Source organism: Nuphar pumila, chromosome 16 (genome assembly GCF_984573655.1).
Source record: "Nuphar pumila chromosome 16, dmNupPumi1.hap1.1, whole genome shotgun sequence".
Lineage (NCBI taxonomy): Eukaryota > Viridiplantae > Streptophyta > Magnoliopsida > Nymphaeales > Nymphaeaceae > Nuphar > Nuphar pumila.
Window position 1 is genome coordinate 12,725,950 of NC_143264.1, and position 20,577 is coordinate 12,746,526.

The 20,577-nt window shown below is 38.1% G+C and overlaps 2 protein-coding genes across 3 annotated transcripts in view; one reads left to right on the plus strand and one right to left on the minus strand.

The window, feature by feature from the left end:
* LOC149812946 (uncharacterized) overlaps positions 1 to 17,333 on the plus strand; it is a 61,278-nt gene extending 43,945 nt beyond the window's left edge. The window contains exon 17 of the mRNA XM_089992231.1: positions 17,234 to 17,333. The gene's annotated coding sequence lies outside the window, so the exon portion shown is untranslated. The remainder of the gene's footprint in view (positions 1 to 17,233) is intronic.
* Positions 1 to 20,577, minus strand: part of LOC149812947 (F-box protein SKIP16-like) — a 39,034-nt gene that overhangs the window by 1,902 nt on the left and 16,555 nt on the right. Inside the window, exon 3 of one of the 2 annotated variants that reach the window (XM_089992232.1) lies at positions 5,323 to 5,541. The exons of the other annotated variant lie outside the window; for it this stretch is intronic. Within the exon in view, the coding sequence (XP_089848358.1) occupies positions 5,323 to 5,541 (219 nt within the window). The remainder of the gene's footprint in view (positions 1 to 5,322; positions 5,542 to 20,577) is intronic. 2 annotated transcript variants of the gene reach the window in all.

Here is a 20,577-nt window from a genome sequence, read left to right on the forward strand (position 1 = left end):
TCATGTTTAAGCTGTAGTAACATAGTTGTCATGGTTTTTAAAAAAAAAAATCTTTTCTTTCTCCCGCCCCAAAAACTTTCTTTTTTTTATTCTCTCATTTTCTTCTTTTGTTTTTCTTTTTTACCTTATGTTTTTTCTTCTTCCTCATTCATTCTTTTACCCCTTCACTTAGTTGTCAAAGACGGAGCCTAGAGGCAGCCTAGGCGGCCTAGCTGAGGTAGTCTCTCGGTCTGATGCGCAGTTGCACACACACACACATATATATCAACATATCATAAACATATATTATAAATTTACAATATTATGTGTTTATATTATATATATAATTATATATATACATATCTCTGGACTTAATTCTTATATAATCTATAAGCGTATGAGTTATCTATTTGGCTGTTTTTATATAATATAATTGTTTTCCAGTGTTCGACAACATGTTATTATTTGTCTATTGCTTATTGTTGATTGATTTTATGTTGTATACATGTTTGTTATGAATTTTATTAGTTTGTTTACATATTTTGTATGTTTTTTATTTATTTTTTTCATTTGGGATATCGCCTAGTCTGCCTAGGCCCCGCATAGGCCTCGCCTAGTCTTTTTAAGGGCCTAGCCTTTTTAAGGGCTCAACGCGACGCCTAGTCTCTGCCTAGCACCTTTGACAACTAAGGGTGTTATATAATGTGCACTAAGCATATGCTTTTCTATGTATGCTCACATAAGTGTTTGAGTGAGAGAGAAAAGAAAGAAAGAAGCTTTAAAAATGAAATGACTGAAGTTAATTAACATTTTACTACAGTATGGAAAGGAAAATGCTTCCTGAACTTACAATATGTTTTTATGTGCAGGACCAATCTGAATTTGAAATGCAGGATCAAGGTCACTAAAAGAATGAGAGCTATATTTGTTGATCACGATATATTTGTACACTATCATAGAGAGCCATTGTAGTCATGTATCTTTTTACGTCTAGAACCAATCTGAATTCAAATCATATTCATTCAAACAACAAACAACAACAACTACGCCTTCATCCCAAAACAATTGGGGTCGGCGATATGAACCAAAAAAGAAAATCATTCTGAGTCTTCCACATGAATCCTTCTCCTCCAATCATTTCTATCCAATGCCATGTCCTCGGTGAGGTTCAATGCATTCATATCCTTTCCTATCATCTTCATCCATGTCTTCCTAGGCCTACCCCGACCTCTTTTAACTAATATATTTTTCCATTTCTCCATCCTTCTAACTGGAGCATCATTAGGCCTTCGCCGAATATGTCCAAACCACCATAAACGATTCTCTCTCATCTTATTTTCAATGGGTGCAACGCCTACCTTCTTAAGTATCTCCTCGTTCCGAATCTTATCTTTTATTGTATTTCCACACATCCATCTAAGCATACACATCTCAGCTACACTCATTTTTTAAATATGATGTCTCTTGGCAGCCCAACATTCCGTACTATATAGTAAAGCGGGCCTAATAGTCATCCTATAAAACTTTTCCTTCAACCGCAATGGCATTCTACGATCGCACAACACTCCAGTTGCATTTTTCCATTTCATCCACCCAACCTTTATCCTATGATTTACATCTCCATCAATTTCTCTATACTTTTGAATGATAGATCCCAAATATTTGAAACAATCATCCACCGATATTTCTTACTCACCAAGCTTCACTACACTCACATCACTACTTCGTTGCTTACTAAACCGACATTTCATATATTTTGTCTTACTCTTACTCAACTTAAAACCTCTTGCTTTCAGCGTTTGTCTTCATAATTCTAACTTAGCATTAACCCCAGCTCTAGACCCATCAATCAAAACAATATCATCAGCAAACAACATACACCACGGCACATTTTCTTGAATTGATCTCGTAAGCTCATCCATCACTATAGCAAATAGGAAAGAGCTTAAAGTAGATCCTTGATGTAACTCAACCGTTATAAGAAAATTGGTTGTCACCCCTCCACAAGAGCTTAAAGTAGTATCTTTAATTATACTAATGTACTTGAGAGAAACACCTTTCTTCAACATTGTCCACAAAAAAACGTCCCTAGGTACTCTATCGTATGCCTTCTCCAAATCAATAAAAACCATATGCAAATCTTTGTTCCTCTCTCTATTTCTCTCAATAAGTTGTCTAAGAAGATGTATAGCTTCCATAGTTGATCTTCCAGGCATAAAGCCAAATTGATTCTCCGATATCATGACAACCTTCCTCAACCTAGACTCAATCACCCTCTCCCAAAGTTTCATAGTATGACTCATGAGTTTTATACCACGATAGTTTGTGCAATCTTGTATATCACCCTAGAGGCACCAAAGTACTCTTCCTCCACTCATTAGGCATCTTATTTGTCTGTCAAATCTTGTTAAAAAGATTTGTCAACCATTCTAAACCTTTCTCTCCGAAGCATTTCCAAGCCTCAAATCATATTCATTCATTTTAAAAAAATATGAGTTTTGCATGTTCAAAATATATTTGTACACTATCATAGAAGTAATGATAAAAAATGAAATGATACAGGTTTTTCTATATAAGACATACACTGTCATAGAAGTAATCATCAGCATATATTTGTACACTATCATAGAGAGCCATTGTAGTCATGTATCTTTTTATGTTCAGAACCACTCTGAATTCGAATCACATTCATTCGTTTTTTAAAAAAATGTGAGTTTTGCATGTTCAAGATATATGTGTACACTATCATAGAAGTAATGATAAAAAATGAAATGATATAGGTTTTTCTATAAAAGACATACACTGTCATAGAAGTAATCATCAGGATATATTTGTACACTATCATAGAGAGCCATTGTAGTCATGTATCTTTTTATGTTCAGAACCAATCTGAATTCGAATCACATTCATTCGTTTTAAAAAAAATGCGAGTTTTGCATGTTTAAGATATATTTGTACACCATCATAGAAGTAATGATAAAAAAATGAAATGATACAGGTTTTTCTATAAAAGACATACACTGTCATAAAAGTAATCATCAGAAATGAAATGATGCAGGTTTTGCTATAGAAGTAACGATAAAAAAATGAAATGATGCAGCTTTTGCTATAAAAGACATATTTTTGCTTACCCTTTGCCCCTTTTAGTTTTGCATAATCAAACTCAGTTGTTCTCCATCACAAGATGGCTAGACATGGCATTGTAATAAAATTAATTGGACCTATGTCACATGGGTGCGGGTGCGGGCGCGGGTGCGGGTGCGGGGATTCGGCACTTCCAAAAAACCCGGGCGCGGGGGTGCGGCAGGGGCAAAAATGTAAATATATATATATATATATATATATATATATATATATAAGGGGTCGGGGGGCGGGTTTTTTCAAATTTTACACGATAGCACAAGCAAGGCTACCACCATCATTGAAAAGTCAGGAGCTGACAGCTGCTGTCAGCAGATTGTCAGCAGATTTTTTTTGTATATACAGCTGCACGATAGCACAAGCAAAGCTAACACCATCATTGAAAAGTCAGCAGCTATCACAGCTGCTGTCAGTTTTTTTTATATACAGTTGCACGATAGCACAAGCAAGGCTACCACCATCATTGCAGATTTTTTTTTTATATACAGCTGCATGATAGCACAAGCAAGGCTACCACCATCATTGAAAAGTCAGGAGCTGACAGCAGCTGTCAGCTCCTGACAGCAGCAGATTTTTTTTTTTTATATACAGCTGCACGATAGCACAAGCAAGGCTACCACCATCATTGAAAAGTCAGGAGCTTACAGCAGCTGTCAGCTCCTGACAGCAGCAGATTTTTTTTTTATATACAGCTGCACGATAGCACAAGCAAGGCTACCACCATCATTGAAAAGTCAGGAGCTGACAGCAGCTGACAACTGCTGTCAGCAGATTTTTTTTTTTTTAAAAAAAATCGCAGGGGCAATTTTTAAAAATAAAAAATAAAAAAAAGGATATAAATGATCCTGGGTGCGGTCAACGCACCCAGGATCGGGTTGACCGCACGCGGTGCGGCACCCGCACCCGCGTCGAGTCGCGTCGACGCGGGTGCGGCACCCTGTGACATATTGGACGTCAATGGACATCTGCATTTTTACCCTTGGATTTCTCAAAAAACTCAAAATTTCTTTGATTTACATTATTATCAGAAATTCAAAATACAATAAGGTTGTAGATTTGAACGATCTAACTGCTTGCTATTAGAATATGGATCGGATATGGATCCAGTAGAGGATCCATATGGTTCACGTGTATGTTATATTGTAATGTAATATACATTACTAACACAGGGCAGTTTTGGCCATGTAAAAGAATTGTAAAACCTATTTATCTTAATGATGTTTTAGTGCAGCCAATAAGCATAATTTTGGCTGCCGATTCCCAACAAGTACCAGAGCGCTCTCTCTCTCTCCTTTCCCTCTCTCGATTTCTGCTCTCCTTCCCCCTTCTCGATAACTGCAGGAGTTTTATCACTTGCCAACCCTCAACCTGAAGATGTGAGGGGTACATTATTATATGAAATTATTCAGACAATTGAAAATAGAATAAGGATGTAGATTCCGACGATCTAACCACCTGCCAACCCTCAACCTGAACGTGTGGGAGGGTTGGGAAGTGTTATGACTGAACTCAACCCACCAGAAACGTGAAATTGTCCTAATCATGCTAAGCCCTTGCCTTCTGCTTTGTCTTTAGTAGATTAGAAGCAGGCTTACCCTGATTCAAGAGTGTGAAAACTGTTAATCTGATGTGTGAAGACCATGGAAGAAGGTAGGCATGGGAGGAAAGAGATAGGATAACCATAGAGAAAGAAAGTTGGTTTAGAAAATGGGGAAACATGGGTATATATAGAGACAAGTGCCACACAAAACAACAAAAAATTTACCTTCTTAACACCACTCTTACATCAGAGGGTGTGCCACGTAAAACAACAAAAAGGCACCATTTTTTAAAATTTGGGCAGTTCACTGTAAATAGCTGATGAGTTGGGTGGCATTTTTGTAGTTTATCATTTGCTATATTTTAAACAACAGCAACATGAAATGATTTTTGTAGGTTTTTCGTGTTTCTGAAAAAGTTTAGATCCCTTTCATCAGTAATACAGAGGAAAAAATCTTTGAAACTTGAAAGAAGCAAAATCTATTTGTTTTCAAAAAACAAGGAAATCACAAAAACGCAAGGTGTAGATATTATGGCCATTCAGGGAGTCCAGGAACCTGTTTAATCACAGCCAATTGGTACTCTACAAAACAAGCCTAGACCAATAGTTCTGGTTAGCATATAGATCAAGGCTTAAGGTCAATTTGGGATCAAGCATCCTACCTTTCCAATCACAGCCTTGTCACTAACATCAGACACAACAGTATCGTTTGCACGGATAATCCAATGCCGCCAATAAAGCTGACAAGAAGTCAAGTATGTGCCATCTAATATATTCCCTTGAGAAAGGAGCCGCATACGAATAGAGTAAGAGAATAAGTATTTATTCCCAGTACTTTGAGGATCACTACCTTCTGGGACAAAAACGGCAGATGCACGCACCTGAAACAACATGAAATCACATTACTGAAATTGTATTTGCTCATCTATGCACAGATGCCAATAATAACTAATCTATCAGAATCGGTTTCAAGCTTGAATTGACTTTCAAAAAGATTCGGAGAATCAGGCTTGAATCAAATTGGGCTGAATCTGTTGATTTATTTTTTTAAAATTTGAAAAATCATAAAAAACTAAAATACAAAAACTACAACAAATAAAAGGGCTGATACAACCCCTGATTCAGCTTGAATTAGGACAATTCAGTTTCATTCAGCTGAATCACGGTTGAATTAGCCAATTTTTTAGTATGGCCAAATTCGACCCTGAAGTGAATTGATTTGGGCCTGATCCAACTGATTTAGGCGGATTGGATTCACCCCTGATAACATTGATAATATCCTTTCTAATCATATGAACTGATATCAGCGGTTATCATGGTCATGCTTAAAACATAGGAGGAACACACATGAATATACTAATCAACAAGCATGAACAATTAAGATGTGTAGACAAACTTCACTTTTTAGGGATGACAACATAAAACCTGATTCCTTGAACTAAAAACCACATTGGGAAATATAATCTTTGTATCACCCTTCATAAATCAGAAACCATATATATATATATATATATATATAGACAAACATAACAGTTGACACCCAAAGGTTGGATGAGCATGCACAATTTTGCATAAATGGGCCTTTAGTAGTGGTCATGACTGCCACCAAAGCGTCTTTTCTGTGCAAGATTGATGTGCGAGGCACATTTGATCGTGCCCGACAATTTGGGCGTCTACTATTACACCCTTCTCTCTCTATATATATATGTATGTATCAAGAGATAGAAAGAGAAGATATTAAACAAATAATAAAAGAACTATTTCAAAAAATGAGAGGGAGACAACCTCAGTTCCCCTCTTGCATGTGGCACCACAAATTAATATGCATTAACATTGTGAAAGAGGGAAAGTGACTGTCAAATGGGGTTGAGCAGGGCTGACCATGGTAACAACGATAGGAAGAGAATTTTTTGCTCCAACTAGCTTGAAGCCTTCGTCCTTGGGTAGCAACATAGAGAGAGAGAGAGAGTATATGAAATGAGGGAAAGTAGGACTTAAATAAGGTAGACACAGGGAACTTGACACCAGTAGGTTTTGTAATGAAGTGGATCGAATCCGAAGAATATGTAAGAACACACACCTTAATCAAGTGGGAACACTTGATTGAATAATCACACCACCCACACAAGGGTCAAATGAGAAAGTATATTGCATACAAAACTCTTTTGAAAAAGAGATGAAATAATACAAAGGCCATGAGGCCTATTTATAATACAAGAGGCTAAAGGGGGCAGCCAATATGGCTGTTGGGCTGCTCCCAACAGTCATAAGCAGCTCCAACAGCTATATTGGACCTGGCCCAACAGTCAAAAACAAAAAAATATAAAAAACAAAAAATAAAAAGGTGAAAAAGAGTTGTCAGCCCCTAATGGGCTGACGCCTATTACAGTTAAAAGACTGAAATACCCTTGCTGGGTATTTCAGTTACAATATATATATATATATATATATTAACACCCCCCCCCCTCAAACTCATGGTGGAACAATCGAGAGTTTGTCAAGTAAGAAGTGAAATTTTGGAGACGGAAACACTTTGGTGAAGAAGTCTGCTAATTGATATTCAGACGGAACATAGGGCAATGTGATGGTCTTTCTCAGAAATTCTTCACGAACGTAGTGACAATTCATCTCAATGTGTTTCGTCCTCTCATGAAATGTATGATTGCTTGCAATGTATACAACGATCTTGTTGTCACAACATAATCTTGAAGGTTCTGTAATATCAACCCCCAAGTCTTCGAGAAGTTGTCTTAGCCACACTAACTCAGACGTAGTTGTCGCCATGGCACGATACTCAGCTTCAGTGGAGAAGAGTGATACCTTATGTTGTTTTTTGCATCGCCATGAAATTAGGGAGTCACCTACAAATACACATAAACCAGTGGATGAGTGTCTATCATTGACATCCCCTCCCCAATCAAAATCAGAATATGCAATGACTTCTAGTAAGGAGGATGATGATAAAAACAAACCAAGATTAATATATTTTTTAATATCTAACAATTCTCATTACAACGCTCATATGCACTGCAGTGAGAGCATGTTGAAATTGACTAGCAGAATGGATAGCATGAGATATATCAGGAGAGGTAATAGAAAGATAAGATAAAGCTCCAATCATTTGTCTGTAGGGTGTTGGATCTTGCAAGGGCTCTCCATCATCTTTCTTCATTTTGGTATTTATGACTTTCGGAGTATCGACCAATTTTTCATCTAAGAGTCCTGATATTTCAATGATTTTCGCTGCGTATTTAGTCTGTGACAAAAAATAACCACTATGTGAGTAAGCAACTTCTATTCCAAGAAAGTATCGTAAAAAACCAATATCTGTCATATCAAAGTTGGCTTTAAGCACATCTTTGATATGGTTAACTCCCTGCTTATCATATCATCTACGTAAAGAAGTAGGATCGTCATTCCTGCATTAGAAGACTTAACAAACAATGTAGTGTCAGTAAATCAAGATTTAAAATGAAGTTATGTCATCACATTACTAAACCTATCATACCAAGCTCTGGGGGCTTGTTTCAAGCCATATAAAGCCTTACGTAACTGAAGAGTTTTTTCATATGCTAAAGCCAAGCTTGGTGGAGGATCCATGTACACCTCTTCATCCAGATTACCATTTAAAAATGCATTTTTAACATTCATTTGAAATATAGGCTATTTCTTAATCGATGCTATAGCAATGAGAGTTCTAACAATGGTCATTCAAGCGACTGGGGCAAATGTCTCATCATAGTCTATCCCATATTTTTTATTGTATCCTTTGGCCACTAACCTAGCTTTATATCTTTCTAATGTTCCATCGTACTTGGTTTTTACTTTGTATACCCATCTGCATCCTATAGTTTTTCTTTCTTTAGGTAATGTTTGGATTTCCCAAGTTTTGTTCTTTCTAATGCTTCTAACTCATCGTTCATGGCCTTAACCCATTCTTGATGATGTTTAGCCTCATGGTATGATTGAAGTTCAAAATACGAGTGAATGACCGTTAGACACGATCTATACCTTGGTTCAAAAGAATCTTATGATACAAATCTACTAGGAGCTTTTGAAATTCTTATAGATTTTCTAAGGCTAGAAGAATCCTCTTCTTGGTTTTGAGAGTATCTTTCTAGGGCACATGGTGGGTGACCTCCGGTACGTCGAGCATAGGTTTGTAAATTATTGTGAGATAGGTCTATATCATCAAGATTCCTTCACACATTCTCATTTGCCTCATGCATATCTTCTCTTTCATGAATATTTTCACACTTATCATTGACTAGGTCAAAGAGGAACGAATAATCACAACTCTCTTGGATTTTTTCTTTGCTAAAACTGTTTTCATTTTCAAAGAATGTAATATTTCGAGAAACATACAATTTGTTTCTTTCAATGACATAACACCTATATCCTTTTTGGTTTCGACATAACCTAAAAACACACAAGGAATTGCTTTAGGAGAGAGTTTATCATTCTTGTTGGTAAAAACAAAATACTTGCACCCGAAGACCCTCAACCTTTTATAATCAAGATACATTTTACAAAGCTTTTCAATAGGAAAAACATTTTCTATATTTTTTGAAGGCATTCTATTTATCAAATAGACCACCGTAAGGGCGACTTCGGCCCAAAAATCTTTTGGAACATTTCTAGATACTAGAAGTATTTTAGTGGTCTCAATAATGTGTCTGTGCTTTCTTTCGGCGAGTCCATTTTGTTGAGGAGTGTATGAACACGATTTTTTATGAACAATCTCATTTAGGTCAAGATAATTTTCAAACTCTTTTGATACAAATTCTTCCCCGGAATCCGTTCTAAAGATTTGAATATTGGTTTTAAATTGATTCTTTATATAACTATGATTTTTTTTTAAAATAATCAAATACTTCTGATTTGTGTTTTAGAAAGAATATCCAAGAGTGTCTACTATAATCGTCTACAAACACAACATAATAGAAAACACCTCCTTTGGTCATGACCGGAGCCGGTCTCCATACATCCGAATGCACTAATTCAAATGGATTCTTAGTTACAAGGTGTCTTGGTCCAAAAGTGTAATATCGCATATTTTTGTACTTAATCATTTTATGAGATTTTCGAAAATTTGGCTAAGTTTAGGAGAAAAATCGTTTGAGCCTCGATTTTAGATTGATGCTTTTAAGTCTGGGCTTTGCCCAAGTGTCATCGACAAGGTCGAGGCGAGCCAATCGAAATGTGGGAAAGTTTTAATTTTGACTTTTAAATTCATGCAAAATTCAAGTTATTTTCAGGCGAAATTCAGAATTTCGTAGTCATGTAATATATCGTTGGATGGGTCTCAGAATTCTGAGCGCAATGATATCTTGTTTTCTTGATTTTGAGTTCTCGTTTGCCCGAAAATCGCGTTTTTTTTTAAATTGAGCAGTTTATCGAAACAGATCTAGAGTTGGATCCAAGGCCTACGATCTAAACTAATATGTATTTGGGTCTTATTTAAGCCCTACTTTAATATGGATTGAATCCAGATCTTGATCCATTTTCTTTTTGGGTATGAGTTTGGATCTTGGACCCATATCCGGATCCAAATCCAAGCCCAACATTTTTTTCAGCTTTAAATTTACTATAAAGCCTTAATTTGAAGTCTAATAAGGTTGAGAAGCCTTTTGGGTTAATTTGATAATTTTTGGAAGTTTCTAAATCATTTTAATTATTAATTAATTAATTAAATAATTAATATTAATTCCGATTTTTATTTTTGGGGCTGAGTAGGACTCTTTAAAAGAGTCCTTATTCCAGTTTAAGAGAGGTTAGGAAAGTGTTTTAAAAGAATTGGAAGTTTTTGTTTTGAAAAGTCAATATTTGGTAGTATTTCCAAAAAATTAAGAAACTAGAGGGAAGAGAGAGAGTTTTCATCTTTTTGGGAGCTCTCTTAGAGAGGGCTGGAAAAGGAGGGGCGACCTCCCCTGTGGGGCCTATAAAAAGACTTCAAAAAGCGAGAGAAAAGAGAAAGAGAAGGAAAAAAAGAAGGGGGAGAGAGAAAGGAAAAGAGAGGTAAAAAGGGAAAGAAGAGGATGATATTTGATCTTTTTCAGCCATCCAACCCTTGATCCACCATTATTTTCCTTCAATTCACGCAAAGGTACGGGTTTCTCTTTTGTTTCGAGTGAGAAAAAGAGCATGGATTCGTATTCCATGCAATGTTTTAGTTAAAACCACGAGAATCAAGTAAATTTGATTATTTACTCTAAGATCCATGGTTAAAATTAATGTATTTGCATCGTTTTTGAAATTTATTTTGGGAATATATATATATATATGCTGATTTTTAATGTGTCGTGGAGCTACGAAGTTGGACTGATCTGCCATGTATTTAACATGGGCAGATCTAGTCCAGATCTTGTGTTTAAGGTTTTGAAAAATATAAAGGGTTTAATGAAATCTGTATAGTTAGGAAAGAAATTCTGTTCATGCCTATTGACATGTGGAATAGAGCTTTCATTATTGTTCATGATTGGAACAACATATATTCTCGCATATGGGTATTATGTGGTATTTGAATGTGAAAATAATAATATGCATGAGTCCTTGAGGCTGTAGGTGTAATCTCATGAGCATAATAGTGTTTGAGTTGCATATACAGGCGGGAGGAAGTTAGTATATACATATTTGAAGTGTGGACCTATATCTGCATGCTAGACTAATTGAAAATATGCATTTGTTCACAAGTTTTGAAAAAAAAAGGGTCTATATGTGTGCTCATGCTGGACCAGCTGGCAGCCTAGCCGAGCTGGGTTCGGCTGGGCAATACCCAGTCCCTGCGGGTGCTGGCAGCTCATGCCAGGTGCTGGCAGCTCGTGCCAGGTGCTGGCAGCCATGACAGGCCCAGCTGAACCGAGTTCAGCTGGCCTGGGCTTGCTGGGTTTGCCGAGCCTGTCGGACATACCCAAGTGGGGTAGGCTGGTAGGTTAGGAAAAACAGAAAAAAAAAAGATTTGTAAAGAAAGAAAGAAAGAAAAAGAAAAATACAGGGAAATCTGCCTATAGATTGAAGTTGTGACGTTTTGTGCCTGTTTTAATGGTAAGTATGTTTCTCTGTATAACCCAATGAAGAAACCATTAGAGGTTTGTATTGTTGCATGCTTATTCCTATGCTAAATCAGAAATTTGTTTTCGATTTGCATTCATGCTAGAATAACGAATGTTACAGCATGTTTTATATTAATATACTGCTATCAAATTTATGTGAAAACCTGGATGTCAGGCTCTGTTTATGCGTGTATATCTGATTAGGGGGGACTAATCAATGCATACTTATGTCATGATGTTTTGCCGGGCGTGCGGGCAGGCCCAGCTTGCTGTCAGGACCAGTGCACTGCTGGGTCCAGTTGTCGGCCGGCAGGAGCAGACCTGACAGTCCCTGCCAGGCCTGATTGGGATGCAGGGCCCAACCGAGTGGTGCTCGACTGGGCAACAACATAAAAAAAAAAGAAAAATATTTTAAGGAATTTGGTGGGCCGACTGTCAGACCAGCCGACTGGCATGACTTGACAGGCTCCACCAGAAATTCAACTGGGGTCTGGTCGGACCAGACCAGACCCGACCTGGTTTGGGTAGACACTCGGCAGCCTAGTCGAGTGGCTCGGCTGGGTACAGCTGAGTGGTATATATATATATATATATATATATATATATATATATATATATATATATATATATATATATATATTTTTTAATCATGTGTTGAGGATTTTAAAATGATTCAAAAATTTTCAGTCTTCGCCCGTATGAATGCTTTGGCTATGTGTATGCTAGAAGTTGATTTTACATGCTTATGATTGACTTATTACGCATGATTAATATGCAAAGGCAATGCTTGTAATATCCGGAAGAATTAGGGTATATTTAGTCGATTTGGGTCTAGGACCCGATATCCGGACCCATAAAGGAATCGATAAATGGGTGTTAAATTCGGATTTTTATAATGAATTTAATTAGGAAAATACTCAGGTATTAGGGTCGGATCCACAGTTGGACCCGCAAGGATCCACTGAGGATCCATTAGCCCTGAAAGACCCGGATCCATGCTCATGTTGGATCGGGTGTTGCGGGTCGCAGGGTTTGGACCCGGACCCGAGTGCGAGCATTTTGAAATAAAAAAATCAAGAATCGTGCCTCAAGCACGATTCTTGCATTTTCAAAGAGGCGAGAAGGGTGAAAGGGGGAGGTTACGCCGAACGTAACCAACCCCTCTTTTCCCGGAAGGAGGTGGGAAGGGGGAGAAGCTCGGCTTTATAGAGGAGTGGAAGCCCCCACATCCAGGTTTTTGTTTCCCCCACTCGACCTTCCTCCCTCTCTCGACCGGTGCGCACACAGTGGAGGAAGGAGCCCTTCACGGCAGGAGCTTCGACCCTCTGCACCTGTCAAGGCTTGCGAAGATCTTCCCTCACGGCAGTAAGGGGGGGAAACACGATCGGCCTGCACCTCTTCACGCCGGAAGCCACCAGCCGCCAGAAATCACCGTAATCAGGTACGGCTATTCTCGGAAATGGGTGAGAGATCGAGCGTGGGTTCGATCTTGTATGGGGGTTTGAGGAGAGAGAGGGTTTGGGAATAGGATTTCGGATTCTTGCTAGTGTTTTCTTTCAAGAAACGATAGGGGAAAAGGGGTTTATGGGTAGCGGTCTGGGTTGGGAAATGATGCTGGACCAACCCTAAATCCTAAGGGTTTTTATTTTGGCCGACGTGGGATCGGTGGAGGGCAAAGACAGCCGGATACGGCAGTCCAGTTCTTGCTTGAAATACCCCGGATTCGGGGATTCTTGAGCCTGGAAATCGATGAGCACAGGCTGGGTGTGTGTGAGTGCGGTAAGCTAGGGGTTTTTGCTATATCTTGTGTGCTCAAATTTGTAGTAGATCACGTTATATATAACCTGTTATTTTCTTTGATATTCTGAAATTATTTGCCTTGAATACAACAGGGAAATGATAAGTTAGAAGCTGAAAAATTAGATGAAGTTGAGGGTGTGTTTAGATCATGATTCTTACCATTAACTCGATGAAGTTAAATATGTTATTGTTGCATGTATGAGGATTTTGCTATGTCTGAGTTTACACATTTGTACTCTTGAAATGTGGAGGAAGTAATAGAAGATTGTGGTTGCTGTGTCAAATCTGTTATCCTATAATAGAAAAGATTGGTTACAAGGGTTGCACAGATGTTGTAACAGGCATGACAGCAGCCGCCCCGTTGGATACCTTCAATGGGTACCGATGGCTGCCAATATTAGTATTTTTATGCCATTACTGTCTCTCCATGGTCGGCTGCTAAGGGTGGTTTTCTTTGTATAAAGACCACCAGCCGTAGGGGACTAGCATGTTTGTGTTCTTCTCTGTTTTTTTGTGGTATATATGCAGTAATATGAGCAGGGGATGTGCTGGATGCTCTCATCTAGCTAGTACAGCCAGCAGTCTAAGTAGTGTGGACTACTTAGACAGTAGGCCGAAAGGCTGAGTGTGGCAAGCCTAACTACTTCTTCTAGTAGGTGCTGGGATTTTTACACCATCCTGATGGATGGATGAATGATAGTATTTCATTTCATGATATTTAAATGGGAGTTTGGTTAGTATACTGCTGGTTGTCTTAATCATGAATGCTTGTTGAAATATGTGGCATGTTACATGGAAGTATGTACTGTTTAAAGCCTCATGTGCATATATGGATCAATGTGGGTTTTAAAATGTGATATCATGCATGAATTGTTGTCATGAATCTATGAACGATGGATGAATGCATAAGAGGTAGGGGGTGTCATAGAGACACTTGTACATGGATAGTACATGCATATGGTGGGGTAATTTGTGCACTTTATTAAGAAAGTTGGTTTTGTTTCCACATTTGGCTGCATCACTTACACAACGTAAGATGGTGGCATACAACTACACTGTTCACATGGTATTCGTGGGCGGGAGTCCCATATGAGTTCTCGCAGGGGCGTATGCGAGCTTTACACTTCACTTTTGCATAGGGTGTTGCAGAATTTAGAACTGAATTAAATAAAAACATAATAAAGAACAGTGTAACTTTTGATCTGAGGTCTTCCATCTGGAGAATGGAGATCTTAGAGTTTCCAGTCCTGGGGAGGCTGTGAGGATACAAAAACTCCGTGTGCGTGAATTTTGGTCCCCAGAACCCGATATGGAGGTTCTTTCTCCTGGCCACGGTTTTAGGGAGAACCCGCCACTTTACCCGGGAGTGGTGGTGATGGTCACAGCTGTGAATTTGTTTGGTACCAAAGGAAGTGGCACTTGTGGGCGTGGGGTGTCCCTTGTGTCCCCGACATTAGATGGGGAGGTCTAATGTTCCGAGGGTGACTCGGTCGAGGGCTAAGTTGGGACCCAGTAATAAAATACCAATTTGTGTGCTAATCTACCCTGGGAACCTACTTGACCTCGGGGTTTTTACCCGTTTGGTGTATCCGCGGGCGATGGAAATTTAAAAAGGAGAAACCTAAAGTTGTATGCATTAAATAAGGTCATGCATATGGAAAGAAAACTCAAACTTAAATATAAGATAATAAGGAAGCCATGCATTTTCTTCTTTGCACTAGGTCATGCATCAATTGAAATGATCTCTAGTTCATGATATGGTAAATGTATGCAACTCATTTCTTAAAAGCATGTTGAAATGTTTTATTATTGCTATGTGTTACTGTCTTACTGTCCTTTAGCCGTGAGTATGAATAATCTGTTACACTTATGCAGGATTAGATTGTTGCATGTTGGTTGTATCTGCACTCACTCAAACCAACATATGAAATCTTACTTATGATCTTTGTCTCACCTAATTTCCTTGAATTAGTAGTGCTCAGAATTTTGTTCTGACCCTTCTACTTCGTTGGTTTTACAGGAAATGGAGGGCAGTGAGAGATGAGCTGTTCACTATGGATGGACGAGGTTCACATTATGGAGTGGATAGTTCGGCAGTGACAGAGGGATTTTATTTTTGTTTTTGACTCCATTGTTCTCTTCAGTTCTTGTACTCTTTGGTTGTATAAAGAATGGTAATAACAATTTACTTCGGTTCATAAATAACTGGTTGGTGTTGCTACTCATTGATGATGATTGTCAGTACTTTGTGGTGATGGGATATCCAATGGAAAGTGGAACTGTGAGGACCCCAGATCCTTGGGAAGGTTTCTGTATAAAAAAAAAAAAAAAAATCTTGCATTTTTGAAAAGGAAGGAGTTGGGGTCGTTACAATGCTAGTTACATGTGCATCTTGTGGGCATGTGAAATTCCTAAATTTTTTGTTATGGTGCATATGCATGTCTGCATAAGCATTCACATGTTTCAAGTGAATAGATTCATGAGTGGAAGCATGAAATGAATATGAAGTCGTGCACTCATGCAATGGCATATGTATATTATTGTTTCGTGCGTGTCTTTGAAATGGCATAAATGCATATGCTGTGAATGCTTATTTTTGCTTATGAATGCATTGATGATCAAATGGATCATCCCGGGCTGGGTGAGCCTTGAGCATGTGTTGCTCTTTATATTAGTTGTTCAATGCATTGCAAAAGTCAAATGTGTTATTGTTGTTTTATTGCACTGTTTCATGATTCCACGGGCTGTGGTCCTGTGAAGAGCTTGGCATGCTAATTTGCAAACTTATGTTATTAATTCTGCATGTTGATTTGCAAACGTAAAATAGATGAATTAATAACAAGATAAAGAGAAAGTAAAGAACAATGTAATCTACGTTTTCTTGATGTCCCTTCTGTAGTACGAGAATATTGGATATTGCAGTTTTGAAGAAACCGTGAGGATACTAAAACTCTGTGTGCGTTGTTGTTGCCCCTGAACCCGATATTGAGGTTCTTCTCCTGGCCACGGTTTTAGGGAGAGTCATCCACTTTGCCTGAGGGTGGTGTGTAGACACAACTGTTGTTTTTGTATAACAAGAAAAGTGGCGCCAGTGGATGCTGATTTTCATGGTGTTCCCGACATTGAATGTTGATTTTCAATGTTCCGATGGATGGTACTGTTTCCTGATATCAGTCGAGGGCTAAGTTTGGAACCTAGTAATAAAATACAACTTGTGTGCTAAGTTACCTTGGGAACCTCACTTGACCTCGGAGAATTTACCCGTTTTGAGTATCTGCGAGTGATGATAATAAAAAGTAGAACTTAAATGTGTGTGCATCCTAGTAGGGACATGCATATAAAAGAAAATTTAATTAAAGATAATAAATTATGCATACATTGCATTAAAATCATGCATATCCCTGCTATGCATTAGATCATGCATATTTACTTGTTCCCTTAATTGTGATATATTGATGAATGCATGATGTTTCTTAATGCATACTAAATGTCTTTAACGCTTAGATTGTGATCTCTGTTGTTATTAAATATTCTCTCATGCTTAATAAATGTTCTCTATTGCATGAATGATTATTTGAATTGTGAAGGTGTTATGTTTATGTTCCTCTAAAATATTGCATGAATTTTATTTATGTTCTTTTTACTTATTTAATTTATTAGAGGGACCTGTACGCAAAATTCTTTGGATTCTGACACCCTACTTTTTGTGTTTTTTTCGCAGCCTCAGATGCCTAGTAGGGTGACCTGCTTTTGAGAGGAGTCACGAGAGGACTACACGACTACATGACAGATTCTTGGGATGGCGTGACTCCTTTTTGCTTTACTTTCATTTACTTATGTCTCAAATTCTTTACATTTAAATAAATAAAGTCTGGTTTGATTTTGATTTGGTATGAAAGATGAGTATAAGATTCCTTGTGGTGGTGTTGGCGTTTAACAGTAAGGCCCCAGGTTTTTGGGAATGTTTTCGCACTGGTTTTAAAAAAAAAATTGTCGCTTTTCACGAGTATGAAATGGAGTCGTTACAAAAAGGTAAAGACTTCATTTTGCTAAGAATGCAATCTTTACATACAAATTTTTTTTCTTTACAATTTGAAAGAAATGAAAACAATTGTAGTTTGGTCACACTAGAGTGTCCTAGTCTTTTGTGTCAAATTTCTATATCTTTCTTTTCCACAAAATTACAAAAAAGTTGTTTTGGTAATTCAAGATTGTCCATAACATAGAGATCTCCTCTTCTATGGCCTCGCCCAATCGGTTTCCCAGACTGGAGATCCTGTATTAGACAATCATTAGATGAAAAAGCGATTTTATAACATAATCCGTAATTTGAGAAACTGATAAAAGATTTAAATTTAATTTTGTACTATTCCAATGTTTGGTACGTGAAAGATAAGTGTTTTTTGATAAATACCAAAACTTTCAATTTTCAAAGATGTGCCATCGGCAGTTGAAACACAAGAATCATTTGGATTAAACTTGCATTTGATTAATATAGACTCATTAGGGGTCATATGAAATGAAGCACCAGAGTCAAGGATCCAAGAGGTCTTACCTTGGTTGTCACTTGTAGATATGGCCGCTCCCGAATAAGAAGTAGCTTGAGCTTTAAGCATAAGTTATAGTGCCTCCATTAGTTGAGCTAAAGAGAGCGAGCCGATGCATTTGGAGTCGTTCATTTCACTTCTTTCAACTGAAGCCACTCTTTTGTCTTCTTTATGATCCTCCTTCTTTCTTTTGGGACAAAAAAGGTTTGATGTGTCCCGATTCATAACAATGATAACAAATAATTTTTTCACTCCTTTTAAAATAATGATCACCTCTCTTTTCATAGTTGTTGGGATTTCTACCATCCTTATTTCTTAAAAAATGAGGTGGTTTATAGCTCTTGGTATGATTTTCGGCTATGTCACAGGGACTCTTCAACTAGGTGCCGCACCCACATCGCACTCGCACCCGCACCCGATGCGGTCAACCTGACCCTGGGTGCAGTCAATGCACCTAGGGTCATTTATGTCCAACTTTTGGACTTTATATATATATATATATATGTATATATATATAAGAATATATACTTTTTTATATTTTTGCCGCACCCCCACTCCCGCACCCAAGTTTTTTGAAAGTGCCACACCCCCGCACCCGCACCCACACCCACACCCACACCCATGTGACAAATTTTTGGGCTTTGACATAGCAAACACAGATTCTTCATCTTTAGAAGTGGATGACTTTTTCAATCTATTTTCTTCCATCGTTAACTCTTCAAGAGTTTCAACTACGGAAAGGACCCCTCCTCTACGAAGAATAGTGGATTTAGTTCCTTCAAATTTCGGTCCTAAGCCCATTTATGAATTGATAGAAATGCTCTGCTTTGATTTGATTTTCGCGGAGTTCAACATCTTGTGGGCAATGCCACTTTGGTTCAAGAAGAGTCAATTCATCCAAAAGGAGAGAGAGAGCATTGTATTATTCTCTTATGCTCATCTCTTCTTGAGTCATGGTCCTTACTTTGTTTTGGACGTTACATATATGTGCGATATCCTTAAGACTATACGTGTTTTTAAGGTATTTTCATGCATCACTAGCGAAGTTAAACTTCGCCAAACCAAAACACTTGTGAATGTCCACACTATTGATAAGTCATCCAATAATTTTGGAATGACCCATCCTCCATTCCTTTCATCTTTTCTTATAGTCAGAAACGGCTTTAGCCATTTCCTCTCCTTGAAGCGCAACTTCTTTTCCATTCTCGATTTTTGTAAGAATAAGTTTAGGCTCCTTTCCGGTGCCATCAACCAATTCCCAAAGACCCTTTTCCCATATTTTATGTTTTACTATGGATGCTCACGTCACATAATTTGTGTCATTTAGGCGTATGGGAAAGGGGACTATTACCTCCCTCTCATTCTCCATTTACAACAAGTGGATAGAGAGAAAGAAAAAGAAAGAGAGAACGAGGAAGAAAATACAAGACTTTTTCCGAAGTGGTTCACTTCCCGATGCAACAATTCGTGATTTGTTGTATTTTGCCAAGCTCACAATCCTTCTCTTGATATTGTCACGATCTTTTCTAAAAATGGCTTTTGGAACACCTAAGCTCTGATACCATGTAAAGAAGTGGATTGAATCCGAAGAATACGCAAGAACACACACCTCAATCAAGTGGGAACCTATGTCACACAGACTCGGCTAGGGAGGTGCCGCACCCAAGTCGACACGCCCCGACACGGGTGCGGACACGGGTGCGGCTTCGGACACGGCCTGGACTCGGTCAACGCCGAGTCGGACTCGATCAACGAGTCGAGGCCGAGTCCGTCCACATTTTGGCTCGGTCAACTTTGACCGAGTCCAAAAATGTCTATTGAAAAAACTAAAAAAATGATTTTTTTATATAAAAAGAGACAGTGCACAGTGTTGTGCCTGCGCACAGTGTTGTGCCTGCGCACAGTGCTGTGCCTGTGCACAGTGCTTGTGCACAGTGCTTGTGCACAGTGCTGTGACTGTGCACTTTTTAAATAAAATAAAATAATATCTTTTAAATAAAATAAAATAAAATAAAATAATATATATATATATATATATATAGCCGAGTCCCCATGTCCAAAAATTTTAAAATTGCGCCGCACCCGTGTCGCACCCGCACCCGCACCCATGTGACATAGGTGGGAACACTTGATTGAATAATCACACCACCCACGCAAGGGTCAAAACCCACGCAAGGGTCAAATGAGAAAGTGTATTGCATACAAAACTCTTTTGAAAAAAAGATGAAATAATACAAAGGCCATGAGGCCTATTTATAATACAAGAGGCTAAAGGGGGCAGCCAATATGGCTGTTGGGCTGCTCCCAACGGTCATATTTATGACTGTTGGGAGCAGCTCCAACAGCTATATTGGAGCTGGTCCAACAGTCAAAAACAAAAAATAAAAAGGTGAAAAAGTGTTGTCAGCCCTTAATGGGCTGACACCTATTACAGTGAAAAGACTGAAATACCCTTGCTGGGTATTTCAGTTACAATACATGTATATATATATTTTAACAGGTTTGTGTCCAAGGCACT